At 35.3% G+C, this 14,215-nt stretch overlaps 1 protein-coding gene and 1 long non-coding RNA gene across 7 annotated transcripts; both read right to left on the bottom strand.

Annotated features, from left to right (window-relative positions):
* Nucleotides 1–749: 749 nt before the first annotated feature.
* LOC114284207 (uncharacterized) lies at nucleotides 750–6,624 on the bottom strand. The gene is made up of 2 exons (XR_003636810.2): nucleotides 5,684–6,624; nucleotides 750–959 (listed from the first exon to the last, which is right to left on the bottom strand). It is a non-coding gene; the product is annotated as an uncharacterized LOC114284207 (long non-coding RNA).
* A 906-nt stretch (nucleotides 6,625–7,530) lies between these two features.
* On the bottom strand, nucleotides 7,531–14,138 carry LOC114284206 (uncharacterized). 6 transcript variants are annotated; one of them, XR_014333599.1, is made up of 4 exons: nucleotides 13,943–14,133; nucleotides 12,135–13,567; nucleotides 11,589–11,676; nucleotides 7,531–8,037 (listed from the first exon to the last, which is right to left on the bottom strand). XR_014333599.1 is itself a non-coding variant. In XM_082875566.1 (3 exons), exons 1-2 carry the CDS (start codon nucleotides 14,091–14,093, stop codon nucleotides 12,153–12,155), a joined length of 1,566 nt encoding a protein of 521 aa, XP_082731692.1. In that variant the 5' UTR covers nucleotides 14,094–14,133; the 3' UTR covers nucleotides 7,531–8,037; nucleotides 12,135–12,152. The 6 variants fall into 6 exon arrangements, 4 of the variants coding, with proteins under 4 accessions (XP_082731692.1, XP_082731690.1, XP_082731689.1 ...); XR_014333598.1 differs by having other exon boundaries at nucleotides 12,135–14,122; XM_082875566.1 differs by lacking the exon at nucleotides 11,589–11,676.
* Nucleotides 14,139–14,215: the final 77 nt, after the last annotated feature.

The raw sequence follows: 14,215 nt of genomic DNA, 5'->3' as shown, positions 1-14,215 counted from the left end.
AGACTAACAATGAAAACGTAATTCAATTTTGGAATAAGAAAGAGTAAGTCGGGAGAGAATTACACAGGAAATTAATCACAGTAACTAGTAGGTGATTTCAGATATGTCTAACCTTCATAAGCAGCTAATCCCAAAACGTCACTACAAGAAAAAACACTTTTAGCGACGTTTTTTAGTCACCAAAAGTGTATTTTTTTATCACCCAAAGTCTTAGTGATGCAAAAAAAATGGTCGCCAAAGCTATGTCACTAAATGATTCAGTGACCAAATAAACTATGGTCGCGCTTATAAAAGAATCAGTGACTAAATAATTTAGTCGCCAAATACTAAAAAAATCGTCACCGTAAAGTAACATTTAGTGGCTGAAAATAGCCTTAAATAGATGCCATGCTAGATTTTAGTGACCTACAAAAACGTCGCTAAAACATCCTTCAGCGACCAAACAAATTAATTGTTGAATGCCAAATCTTTTGGCGACAAATAAAGATTTTGGTTGCTATAAATTCATATCATATTTCACACAGACTTTTAGCAATCGAAACAACTTGTCACCAAAAGTAAATTAACAACTAAAAAACCTCTCATCAAAAATTCATTATTTTTATTTTTTTTTTTACAATTTCCCTGTTCAATTCATAAACCAATTAAAAATAATCCAAACCCAAACTGACTTTTCCTGTGCCTGATTTCTACACATACATGCAATCAAAAAAAATTAATACATTGTGCAAAGCATCCAAACTATAAACTTAATTCAAAAGTAGTAGCATATTAAACATAAGCAAAATATCAAATCCATAACATTCAACATAAGTATCCGTTACAATCCGAAACTTGAAACATGTATTCAAGGATTCCAAAAAAACTTTCAAGCTACAAAATCCTATGACAAAATATATCCAAAAATTCAAAATATAATCCTCGGATGCTCCTCGAAATACGTTCCATCCATTGCCAATCTGTCAAACATATGAAAAAAATTACAATATTAAAATGTTAGTAATAAAATGCTTAGTCTCAAAACTATGATATTCCAAACACAACAACCACCCCTAATGTAGAAACTAAGATAGGTCCATAAGAATGATATGTCTGATATGTCTACCTAAGATAGGTCCATAAGAATGTAGAACCTCACCAAGTTACTAATAGAATTGGATCAATATAATTGTGTCGGATATTATAGAAGCATCTTTTACAAGAACGCACAAATAATAATAAATTTTCTCAGCTTCTTTGAGGCAAAATCAGAAGGCAATATGAAATCAAATGAAATGGGTAATTATAAATGGTGCAAAATTTAAATGCAAAGACTTCCGAAATAATGCTTAATGTTACAACTTAAACCTATTTAATATCAACCAAATAAATGGGGATAAAATACACTGTCAAGCTTATCAAGTAAATAGGCTACAAGGTTGGTTGGGTAGTGGTCGAAATAGGAGAATATGGACTGATCTATTGGAGTGGTGGGGAATTTGCTGGGCAACACCAGCAAGAGTGAAGGGGCTGCTCCTATGGTGGCTGGAGTTTAATTTAGCCAACCTTTGTCTCCATTGTGACGTGACAAGGAGTTATGGAGTTTAATTTTCTCTATTTTTCATGTGGTCTCGGTTTCTGTGGTGAGGGGGATTGAGCAGTTGCAGCGGACTTTTTATGGGGTGGTGGGGTGACGGTGCTCATTATCATCTGGTGTCTTGGGATCGGAGGGTGGCCTTGTTTAATTTGGCCTTGTTAGGGAAGTGGCTGTGGCATTTTGTGGAGGAGAGGGAGCGATTTTGGAGGTGGGTGGTGATTGCTAAGTTTGGTGTGTGTAGGGGGAGTGGTGCTCGGGACAATTGGGTCATTCTCATGGTTGTGGGTTGTGGAAAGGGATTTGGCTGGGTCGGGAGGCGTTCTAGCAGAGAGTGAGGTTGAAAATTAGTGTGGGGGATAGAGTTCGATTTTGGCGGGATAAGTGCTGTGGAGAGTTGTCTTTAAAGTTTCGATTCCCTCCGGTCTTTGCTATTGCTGCTAATTCTGAGGTGTTGGTGGGTGCTGTGAGGGTTGGGGAGGGGCAGTTGATGGTGTGGAATGTGCAGTTGCATCATGATGTCCAAGATTGTGAGCTAGATCAGTTGGTGGACTTCCTGGGCTTTTTATATGGTTTGCATCTTGGACGGGTTGGCTTGGGATTGTCCTAGAGCCAAAAGTATTTTTACTGTGTCTTCGTTCTATGGGGCGCTTGTTCAGGATAAGTATGTTTTGATGTCAACATGGTTTATTCGTGGAAAAGCGTTTGGGTGCCGGGCCCGTGAATTTAGGCCGTATCTTGACCATTGATAATTTGATTTGTTATGGGCATATTTTGGTGAATTGGTACTGCTTGTGCGATTGGGCAGCAGAATTGGTTGACCATTTGCTTATTCATTGTTCGGTCTCTTCTCGTCTTTGGATGCTTGTGGTTGCAATTTTTGGAATGGTTTGGGTTCAACCAGATTCTGTGTTCACAGTTTTGCAAAGTTGGGTAGGGGGGAAGGTGGGGAGAAGGCGTCGAAAGACTTGGATTCTTGCTTCGCATTGTTTACTGTGGTTGATCTGGCTGGAGCGAAATAGGCGGGTGTTTCACGGGGTGGCTCATTCCATCCCTTGGTTGGAGAGGCGGCTTCTTATTGTCTTGTATAGTTGGGTGACAGGTTTAGTAGATCCAGATATGTTGGCTTTTACAGATTTTGTGAAGAATTTGATTTGTTAGTTTTGTTAGGCTCTTGAGGCCGTTTTTGTATTCTTTGCATCATCTTGATGCTTTATCTATAAAGTTTGGTTATTTATCAAAAATAAAAAATAAAAAATTCTCCATCTTTCACATTCGTTGGGTTTAACCAACCTTTGTCTACATGTTATATTAGTGTCAAGCAAATGGCTATCATTCAATGAGGGTACAAAAGGCTTGGTTGGTGGCACGTATGTGCTTGATGTGGAGTTTATGGAGAGCGGAATCAACATACTTCGAGTATATAAATATGACAATACATAGATTGAAGATATCTCTACTTCATAACTTTCATTTTTGAAATAAAAGAAATTTTTGTGAATCTTCTTTTTTCTAACCACAAGTCAAAAGCCATTTCTTCTTTTAACATTTCTCAAATATCAAATATATTCCAATATTCTAAAAGTACTCCTAAATTGCCAACCACATGAAAAGAATACATGTCACCTCAAAGAGAATTAAGAGAGAGAGAGAGAGAGAGAGTTTATAACAAAAATTCACTACGTTGTGACATCATAATTCAAAAAATAGATTCTTAAAATAAAACCAAATCTGCAGTGTTTTTGTTTATTAATGTTGAAGAGAATCTCAAATTTTTTTAATGAAAATACTAAACACAGTCCAAGGTTGATATAAGTATAAAAAATATTAAAATATATAAAAACCAACCAACAAGAGCCAAACAAAACCAAGCACAAGGCCTAAAAGTAGCACTGCAACGCCTAACAACCAACAAAACAAAAAATAGGGGGAAAAAAAACACCAAACAACCCTCCAGCTGAAAATGCTACCCAGCAGCAGCATAAACTCAAATGTAACCCAGCAGCAGCAGGCAGCAACTAAGTCCAACTTTGAGCTTGAAGCATTACTCCAATAGACTGAATATTTTCTCCCAAAATTGACCACTCTTAAGTGTAAAATGTTATCCAACTAAGCATTGATTGATATCTATCATTGACCCACATAATTGTATCAATCAGTAGGGCCGAAAAGATGAAAAACAAATATTGTTCATAACAAGCCATGCCCAACCAAGTTCTAATCATCTTTACAAATCCACAGCCTACATTATCAATGCTCTCAATTATTACATTGACCTATGAGACATTTGGCATCCATGTTAACTACCATTCCCTTAATTTTTAGTTTCAGAGGAAACTCCCCTGCACCAACATCATTAACAACCTCTTTGCTGCTCTTGCCCAAAATCCTCTCACAAGGTCATTACCAACAAAGTTGTGGGATTATTTTCCATGTCTAAAACAGCTGGCGCTCCTAACGTTTCATTTCCCTTAATGGATTAAACAAATAATAATAGTTTCACATGTATGCAAACTATCATCATTTATTAAAAGTGAATGCATTGCATCTTAGGTTAAAAAATAAATAAAGCAAATGAAATAGTCTACATTTTCAAAGAAGTTTTGCTTGTACATTGCGACATTTGATCAAACACGTAGTAGACATGAAGAGAAGTTAAAGAAATCTAAGAAAATAAAACCCAAACAGATAGAGAATAAAGATACAGAGGGGCAATCATAAAACAAAGCAATCATAAAAAGGAAATGAAACAAAATATTCAAAACCAAACCGAGAGAAAGAACTTCTTTGAAAAAAAATTACAATATTAAAATGTTAGTAATAAAATGCTTGTTCTCAAAACTATTTTTTTTTTTAATCTGTTAAGAAGAATAATTCATTAGATAAGAAGAGAGGAGTACAAAAAAAAATAAATACAAAACATGAAGCATCCCAACTAGGTTGGCACACTCCATAAGGCCAATCATGTACAACCCATCAGCCAAAACAAAGGAGATTCCAATCCACCAAACCACCCAACAATCCTTAAACACTTGTGTTTGCATTCCCCAAACCCTACCCTTTTACAAACCCTTAAACCCCTATTTTTTTAAATACTTTTACAGCCACAAAATCCCACTAAATCCAGCTTTATAAGTCCATTGTTGCTGTTGGTAGTATACTTAATCTGGGCTCACTATTTGTGGGAAAGTAATCCCTACTCGTCCTACATCATCAATTTTCTACATACATGGACTTTTTCTACTAGCACACAAAGTTGACTAGAACTGGGTTTCAATCTCCGCAGAAAAAAAAAAAAACAATTGGTTTTTTTATTAGATATGCCTCTAGTGTATCTACAATCAAAATGTCAACACCTTTTTTTTTTTTTCTTGTTCAAGTTATATCTAAATCCCACTAAATCCAGCTTTATAAGTCTATTGTTGCTGTTGGCAGTATACTTAATCCGGGCTCACTATTTGTGGGAAAGTAATCCCTACTCGTCCTACATCATCAATTTTCTACATACATGGACTTTTTCTACTAGCACACAAAGTTGACTAGAACTGGGTTTCAATCTCCGCAGAAAAAAAAACAATTGGTTTTATTATTAGATATGCCTCTAGTGTATCTACAATCAAAATGTCAACACCTTTTTTTTTTTTTTTCTTGTTCAAGTTATAAATATTATTTGTCATGCTCAGGACTACAGAAAGAAAACAAATACCTGAATCTATCCTCTTTCTCCAGTACAACATACACTGTAGGATATTTAAGGACATTAAAATTATTTCTTGAAGAATTAAGTGGAAGAAGTGATTTTTAGAGCTTCTCTTCGGTTGATTAACAATGCCAACCTATACTTTATCTTCTTCCCATAGATTGCATTTGCTTCATTTTAATGAATTAAAGCACATAATCAAAATTGTAAAGCTCCTTTACATCTGTCGTGAAAAATAACAGGTAAAATATGTTCAAAAATTAAAAATTAGTGAGCAACATCATAACAGAATCTATAAATTACTAAGCAACATCCAACTCTTAATAAACCTCAAATGGAAGTTCTAGAGAAACAAAAACTAAAATAAAATGAAGCTTTATGGTGCAGACTAATGAAAAAGGCAGCTATACCTGTACTAGGGGGAGAAAGCAAAAGGGCAAACTCCCGGTACATCTGTTATTGTTTGTTACCCAGCAACAGATGCATGATCCCACCTTCGGTCTCATTGGATAGGTAAGATGGAAAAGTGGTTTGCTCATCAAGTTGATTACATGCCATTCTAAATGAAAGTTGCACGTTGCCAATTTAACCAGCCAAAGGGTTTCCATTCCTTGGACATCTGTCAATTGTCACTCCGTATTTGGGTCGTTGCAACCCTCTCTCCGTTTCTCGTCAACCAGTCCAGGAAACATTTGCAAGCCAGACACTATGCAACCCATAGCCTCTGCAGACTGCAGCCTTGTGTTCTGCAGCATTACAGCCCAACAATTGGACAAATTGTCCACATGTCGGCCTCCTAGAGTTAAGTAACCACTAGCAACTTTGTTAGTATTTGTGCCTTGATAATTGACTTCCATTCTAGCTATGGCACAGTTCAATATCAATATCTTTTAGACTCAGCAGCCCCAATATCAAAAGGATACAAACTACATACCAGGAAACTATTAAAATCACCCCAAGGGTCATGTGAAAACTGCCGAATCTGTAGTTAGCTTAATAAATGCAAGCTATATATAACTGAATCTTATCATAGTACCATATAGCAATACTAGAACTCCTTAGTTGCAAACCAATCTTTCCTTCCAAAGAATCCTTGATTGGTAACATCATAATGCAACTTGCCAGTAATAAGAGAAAGAGCGATGTCGGAATGACCCATTTTCAAAAGAGGAACTAAAGCTTTGTTGAATCGAGAAATGGGAGGCAACTTGGAGCATGCAATTAAACGAATGTACAGCATCTTGGAGATCATTGTGCCGCGAATTCCATCGATGAGAACTAGGGCTTGTGGGGGTAGTCGTAGTAGTGAGAGAACAACGAAACAGAACAATTAAGAATGAATAGTATTATTAAAATTTTTAATTTATTTTTAATCTAAAAGATTGGTATATTTTCATCAAATGAAATAATAGAAAAAAAAGATTACTTTAGTCATTAAATTAAATGTAATTTAAATTCCTTTCTTTTTTATTCAATATAATGAACAAAATATTTTTTTTTGACGAAAATAAATAAATAATTTAAATTCAAAGTAAATTAAAAATTAAAAATTTAAATTGATAAAATTAAAAATTTAAATTTTATTTTGTTATAAAGTTCAAGCATAACTCTTTTTTTTTTTTTTTTTAATTTCCCCCAACAAAATTTTGGATGAGAAATATGATATTTTTTGTAAAAATTATAATATTAAGTAATTAATCCAATGTTATTATAATGAGTTATAACCATATCACTTTAAAATATAATCAAACACTAGAACAAGTCCTAATCAATTTTATTTTAATAACTTGTTTGCTCCACCACCATAATATCTCATGATCACTTTAAAATATAATCAACCAATTTTATTTTAAAATATAACACATGCAAAATATAACTCTTAACCAATTTTATTTTAATAATTTGCTTGCTCCACCACCATAATACCCCATAACACAGCACCGCAATAGTTTTAAACCAATTCCAATTTTGATTATATTTTGCATGTGTTATATATGACAAGTATTGTAGTCTAACCTTTTCAAACATTGTGTTTGGTTCATGAATTTAAGTTGAGGTTTGAAAAAGAGATGAAAAATGAAAGAAAAACTTGCTTCTTGATTCACAATTTTTCACTCACATTTTTTCTTTTCTTTTTCAAATTGTAGTTTAAATCTATTATCCAAACACAGTGTAAGTAGGGCAGACAATTTGCTTCCATCAACCCCACATCCCCAAAAATAGAAATTACAGATTTTTTGGTTTTTCTCCATCAAAAGACATAAAAAGCATCAATCTCCAATTTAATTATCAATCTGACAATAAATTCATATAAGAAAATTCTTATATAACATTCAGTAACTCCAGCACTCATTCAGAAAAAAAAAAAAAAAATGGAAAAATCTCCAGCCAGGATTTGAGATCATAATTTGCTACGAGGACATTCAAAGCTAAACATGTAATGCTTCAGTGTACAAAGACTCTTAAAAATACCAAGTACATCTTGTTTATGCTAAGGGAAATAGTAACATATTGAATCAAAGCAAATGCAGAAGGACTCAGTTTGGTCAGCCTAGAACTTCAACTGCATGCTGAGTTTGTCGCCGAGTATATTTCACAGGCTCTTAAAAACTCGCTTCATATGATGTGTGATCTGATTGATGGTCAATTAGTTGACTATCCAACCGTGTTCTCCTATTTCTTTACAAGACACTGTAGTTGAAGGACGTTGCCATAAAGCTTTTATCAACATCAACCCAAAAACATCGGTTTCACCTAGCCTTACCTGCACAAAATATATATATATATATATATATTCAGATGGTAGCTACATCAGTATCTAAAGATTCATCAAGTGAGCATTTGCATTGAAAACATGGCAATCTCTTAGAGGAGAATGAAGAAGAAGACTGATATTTGCAATCACAAATAAACATACAGGAGCCTAGCGCTGAGTCAACACTAACAAAGATCACATTTTTCTTTGACTAGACATTCAAATGATATCTGAACGATTTTTTGTTCTTTTTTTTTTCCCCATCTCTAGAACATACTCGCAATGAAATCTGGTCTTCTACACCTATAATTAGAAACATAATTCAAACTGAAAGCAATGCAAAAGGGGAATGCCAAAAACAACCAGGATTAAGGAGATCGTAAGGTGCATATCGTTCATAATCCACCATAGCGCCACAACTAGCCCACAGATATGACCTATCTAAGAATTGCAATAATGGGTATGTGAAGCTCACCCAATAGATGAGGTATGACTTTGTTAGTTGAATTTTTCAAGAACAAGTCAGTGTATTTGCCCAACTAAGTGAAAATAAAAGGGTGGGTGACGATTCAAAATAAACTAGCCAGGATTTAGTTTAATTTTTTTTTTCCCATTGACAGGTAGTTGTGTGCATTGTTTCAGCTAAAACATATTAAAGTTAGTTTCTGGACATGGTTGCAGAGACAGCTTAACAAGCCAAGGTCTCACTTCAACAACAAATTCATCAGGAATGAGCATATGTTTATCCAAATATCATAGACTAGAACTTGATTTCAAAACAGATGATTTTATTATTAGATATTCCACCAGTGTAGCTAGAATCAATATGTCATTTACTATCTTATTTTTCTTCTTCTGTTCTTGCGCAAGTAGCAAATATCATTTACCATAGCCACAGGACCAAGGAAAGAAAATAAATACCTGAACCCACCCTCTTTCTCGAGTGCAACATACACTGTAGGATGTTCTTACCGACATTACAATTATCTTTTGAAGAATCAAGTGGAAGAAGTGATTTTTAGAGCTGGTCATTGGTTGATCAACAGGGTGGTGAGCCCCGTCTTCCCATTTCCCTTTTCGGTGTTGATTGTCTCCACACACAGGTGAAACTAATTTGGGGTGTTGGGGCAGGGGTGTTTCAGGTCAAATATATTCGCAAAGAATCATCCAAAAACAACTATAAAAAGGTGATACTAAGGCACAACCACAACACATCCAGAGTGCAACTCTTTAATTGCTGCTTCGATCCTTGCAGTTGCAGCAACTCCTGAGCTTCGTCTGCATTGGACTTCAGTTCTTGTACAACTTTGTTCCTGAAAAATGCTTCTAGCTTTCTTGGTAGATATGCCTCGGTAATTAGCTTCTCACTGTATGCATTAGAGGTCAAAGGGCTGATAACGAAACTGTATTTACAATCTCATATAGCAACCAGTGGCTTGTTTAGATGGGAGAATCCTTGATACTAATTTGTCAACCACTATCAGGACAGCAGCCATTGCTTTTCAAGAAATATTTTCTGTTCTTACTTGAGAGAGAGAGAGAGAGAGCAACTTCCTAGATACATGAACTTTATTCCTATAACACACAAAATTGGAAGGTTGACAAGTAGAATTATTCTCAAATATTACAGGTAAATTGCTGGGTGTTGGCTCAACTCAACATCCATCAAGAAAGGAGTGCCGTTCAGGCCACTTCAGTCTAAATAATATCCATTGGGCTGCATTTGGTATTATGAACAAAAGATATAGAAATCAGCAGCATAGATCACTTTTGCCCCATTTCAACAAATTTAGCTCACAATCAAAATTGTATGGTTTAGCTCCTTTACATTGTTCATCAAAAACAGCAAGAAAATATATTCAAAAATTGATAATAAGTACTCAATTAGTGGCAACATCACAAGAGAATCTATAAGTTATTAAGCAACATCTAGCTATTAGTAAAACTCAAAAATTCTCAAAACAAAAATGATGCTTACCTTGCTGAAAAGGCCTCTACACAACCCTATAGAAGTGATCATTAAGCAACATGTTGTTGATAAAGCTTTCAATTTTTTTTTTTTCTACAAACCTGTTGTAGTGATCATTAATCAATGTCGTTGACAAAGCTTTAAATTTTGGACAAATTACACTAATAGTCCCTGTATTTTACCTCCTTTGTCACTTTAGTCCTTGTGTTTTCAATTGGCTCAATTTTAACCTTTTATTTTTAATTTCATTACATTTTGGTCCAATCATTAACCACTTTTAAAAAAATTAACAGAAAATAGTCATATGCACAACATGCGATCAACTTTGAGGGGCAAAACAGACATTTCAATCCTAACCATTCCTATTCCATCTCTGCAACACCTTTTTTTTTCCTCCTCCACCGTCTATCATCAATCTCACTCCACCACCGCCACTGCTAAACAACACCACCACCACCATCCGCCACCAAACAATAGCAAAATCGACATCAATAGGTTCATCAGAACCCCAACAACAGACGCCTAGGAAAAGGGGTAGGCCTCAGAAAACCGTTGAGAAAACAGAGAGTGAAGAGATTAAGGAAGAACAGAGAGAAGAAGCAATGGAAACAGTAGTTGAAGAGAGTGAATCGAAGAAAGCAAAAATAGGTGAGGAAGAAGAAGAAGAAGAAGAAGAAGAAGAGAAAGAGAAGATGAAAGAAGTGGCAACATCATCATCAGTTGGGGATGCAAAGAAGGAAGCATAACTGGTGCCAAAGGGACTGTCAAGAAGCAGTGCTCGGAGGAAAGGCAAACCTCGTAAGAGCAACTAAACTTTATCAATGAATGATTAATCAAAACCCTTTTATTCCTTTTTTTTTTTTTTGGTGGATCAATCCAAGGGTAGAAGATCAAAAGATGAATGATTTTTCATTTTTACTTCTTCTTCTTCCTCATCTGTTTCTCGTTTTTTCATTTTTTTATTTTAGTTATGGTTTTGAATTTTTTTTTTGAGGTGGTGATTTTTGGTTTACTTGTAAAGCAAAAGCACATGACAATTCTTGAGCTGTTTTGAGAGTAAATTCAAGAATTGAGCTTTATGATCTCCTGATTCAATTTTATGACTATGGAAGTGTTTGGTTGGTTGCTCTGAAAATGTATTTTTGGACAGTTAGAAATGGTGGAAATTGAAATAGTTTTTTTTTTTTTTTTTTTAAATAATTTTGTTTGGTCTTTTCTTTTGTGTCTTTTAATGATTTGATTTTTGGTTGACCTGTAAAGTAAAACCACATGACCATTATGATCTTTAGATTCAATTTTTTCTTGTCATCTGAATTCCTGAATTGTTGATAGCAGAATTTTTGAATTGTGGTTGCTGATTTCTTGGTGAATTATTTGGGTTGTTCTTCACAAATTTTCAATTTCCTCGAGCTAATTCTTAAGTTTTCCTCCTTTTTTTTTTTTTTTTTAATTTTTTTGGTGGATTAATCCAAGGGTAGAAGATCAAAAGATGAATGATGTTTCACTTATACATCTTCTTCTTCCTCATCTGTTTCTCTTTTTTTTAATTTTAGTTATGGTTTTGATTTGAATGTTACTTCTTCTTCCCCACCTGTTGATTTGAATGTTGCTCCTGATTGCCCTTGAAATGTCCATATTGCCCTTGAAAAAAGGTCGTGTGCGTCTCACGTGTTTGTTTTCTGTCAACAATTTTGACCAGTGTTAACAATTGGACCAAAATGAAACGAAATTAAAAATAAAAGGTTAAAATCGAGTCAATTGAAAACACAGGGACCAAAGTGACACATGAGGTAAAATACAGGGACTATTAGGGTAATTTGCCCTTAAATTTTTTCTTCCCTTTATGTAAACATAGTGATCATCCCCTATGCGTTTAATTTTTACCATTTTTTTCAAAAGTCAAATTCTTCAATAAGGTCATCCTAGTGTAAGAGAAGAGGTATAATAAAACCCAACCAATGTTGTTAATATCATACCAGTTAGTGTACCATTTTTGAAATTAGCCTGGTACGTATCAGTGCAAACAAGAATATCACAATGCAATATATATATATATATATATATAAATGAGTATCACCTAATAATAGACTTTTTGTGAGGATAGTATGCTACATGTTTTAGTATAATGTAGCCTTACCTTCATATCTTAAGAAATTTACTCTTTCTCTTGCATGCCATGACTATCTTTGTGCATGAACTTCTTTATCACTTCATGGAGAGCAGGATCTTGTCCTTTAGTTGAGAGTATATCTATGATCATGGGAAAAGTGGATGCATCTGCTGAAAAACCCCTTTCAACCATTTCCTCAGCAAGTATTAATGCCTCATAGCACTTGTTGTGTCCAATAAATCCTCGGATAATAGTGTTGTAAGTGACACCATCTGCCAAGCAACCACTCTGTTCCATTTTAACAAACAACTCCTTAGCTTCATGCAATAGGCCTTCTTCACAAAGACCATGTATCATCATATTGTATGTCTTAACATCAGGATGTAATCCCTTGGAAGAAAGGTTATTGAAAAGGGCCCTTGCAGTATCAAGCTTTTTATCCTTGCAAAATCCGTCAATAAGAATACTGTACATAACAACATTATGATCTAAACCGTTCCTGTCCATCATGTGGAATAATGACAATGCTTCAGAAATATGCCCATTTTTGCACAACCCATCTAATAAGATACCATAAGTTTGAGAATCTGGAATTATGCCTACAGTTTGCATCTCATTAAAAAGTTCTTGAGCAGCTCCACATCTACCTAATTGAAACAAGCCCCGTAGGATAGCACTGAAGGTTTCAGTGTTAGGTTTCAAACCCCTCCGAGGCAATTCTCGAAAGAGATACATGGCCTCATTTATTTTCATCTTCTTGCAATATCCGTTGATTAGAATGCCATAGCTAACAACATCAGGGTGGAGGCCCCTATCCACCATGGTATTGAACACTCTGATTGCTTCATCCATGTGGCCTTGCAAACAATATCCATCCATTAGAGTACTGTATGTGACTACATTAGGATCCACACCTCTTTGTATCATGACTTCAAGTACCTCCTCTGCCTCCTTTGCCTTCCCTTCCTTGGTAAGTGCATCCACAAACACATTAAATGTACGAACATTTGGAGAAATACTGGCATCCAACATTTTTCTTAACATTTTGGTAGCCTCCTTCCACCTTCCAAAATTACATAGGCCATGAATCAAAGAGGTATAAGTGACAACATCTGGGAAAATACCCTTTTCTTCCATTTCTGTAAAGAGTTTCACAGCATCGTCCACCATTCTATCCTTGCAAAGACTATCAATGATTGTGCTATAGACTACGGTGTCAGGTTTACCACTCCCCTCTTCCATTATCCTAAGCAAACTAACAGCACTGATAGTGTTCCCGGTTCTGCAGAGCCCATTAACAATGGTTCCATACATAACCACGTTGGGTTCAATTTCTCTAGTTCTGATTAATTGCGTAAATAACTCTACAGCTTCAGGGGTTTTATCTTCCAAAAAAAGTCCATTAATCAGAGTGTTGAAGGTTGTTGCATCAGGTGTAAAACCGCGTTTGAAGAGGGAACCTAACAGAGAGAAGCCGAAATGGACTTGATTAAGGCGGCAATAACAGTTAATAGCAATGTTGAAGGTGTAGATATCGAGCTGAATGCCCTGGAACTGTAGCAGCTTGTTGAGAATAAGAGAAAGAGAGATGTCGTAATGACCCATTTTCGTAATAGGCCCTAAAGCTTTGTTGAATTGATAAATGGGGGGCAAAGGTCGCATTTGGAGCATGCGATTGAACGAAATTAAAGCAGATTGAAGATGATTGGGACCCAAATTGCATCGTTGTTTGGGTATTACAGCAGCAGGAGGAGGAGGAGGAGGAGAAGTAGGGCTTGTGGTGGTGTTAGAGAGAGAACGAAACAGATGAAACAAGAATGAGGGAAATATTGTACCTTTTTGACAATTATGATCAGCAATTCTTCTTCGTCCAATAATGGAAGAATCAGAAACTCTTCTTCTTCCTGACATCTTCTTCAAGCTGTGTGTGCGCGAGGAGAGAGAGAGAGAGTAGCAGTAGTAGTAGCACTGAAAAGGAGCCAACATTCTTCAGATAACAAACACTCGAATTTTGGTTAAAATAATTAATGGAGACAAATATATATCGAGATATATATATATATATATATATCTATCTATCTATCTATACTATATATTTAGTAAAAAGA

The sequence above is a fragment of the Camellia sinensis genome, chromosome 6 (genome assembly GCF_055761805.1).
Source record: "Camellia sinensis isolate YWXY chromosome 6, ASM5576180v1, whole genome shotgun sequence".
NCBI lineage: Eukaryota > Viridiplantae > Streptophyta > Magnoliopsida > Ericales > Theaceae > Camellia > Camellia sinensis.
Note: the sequence above shows the minus strand (reverse complement) of the source record. Positions and strands in the feature narration are given on the sequence as shown.

What these genes read in the sequence shown, in the direction of transcription:
- LOC114284206 (XM_082875564.1), bottom strand. Translation starts at nt 14,093, where the DNA reads ATGTTGGCTCCTTTTCAGTGCTACTACTACTGCTACTCTCTCTCTCTC.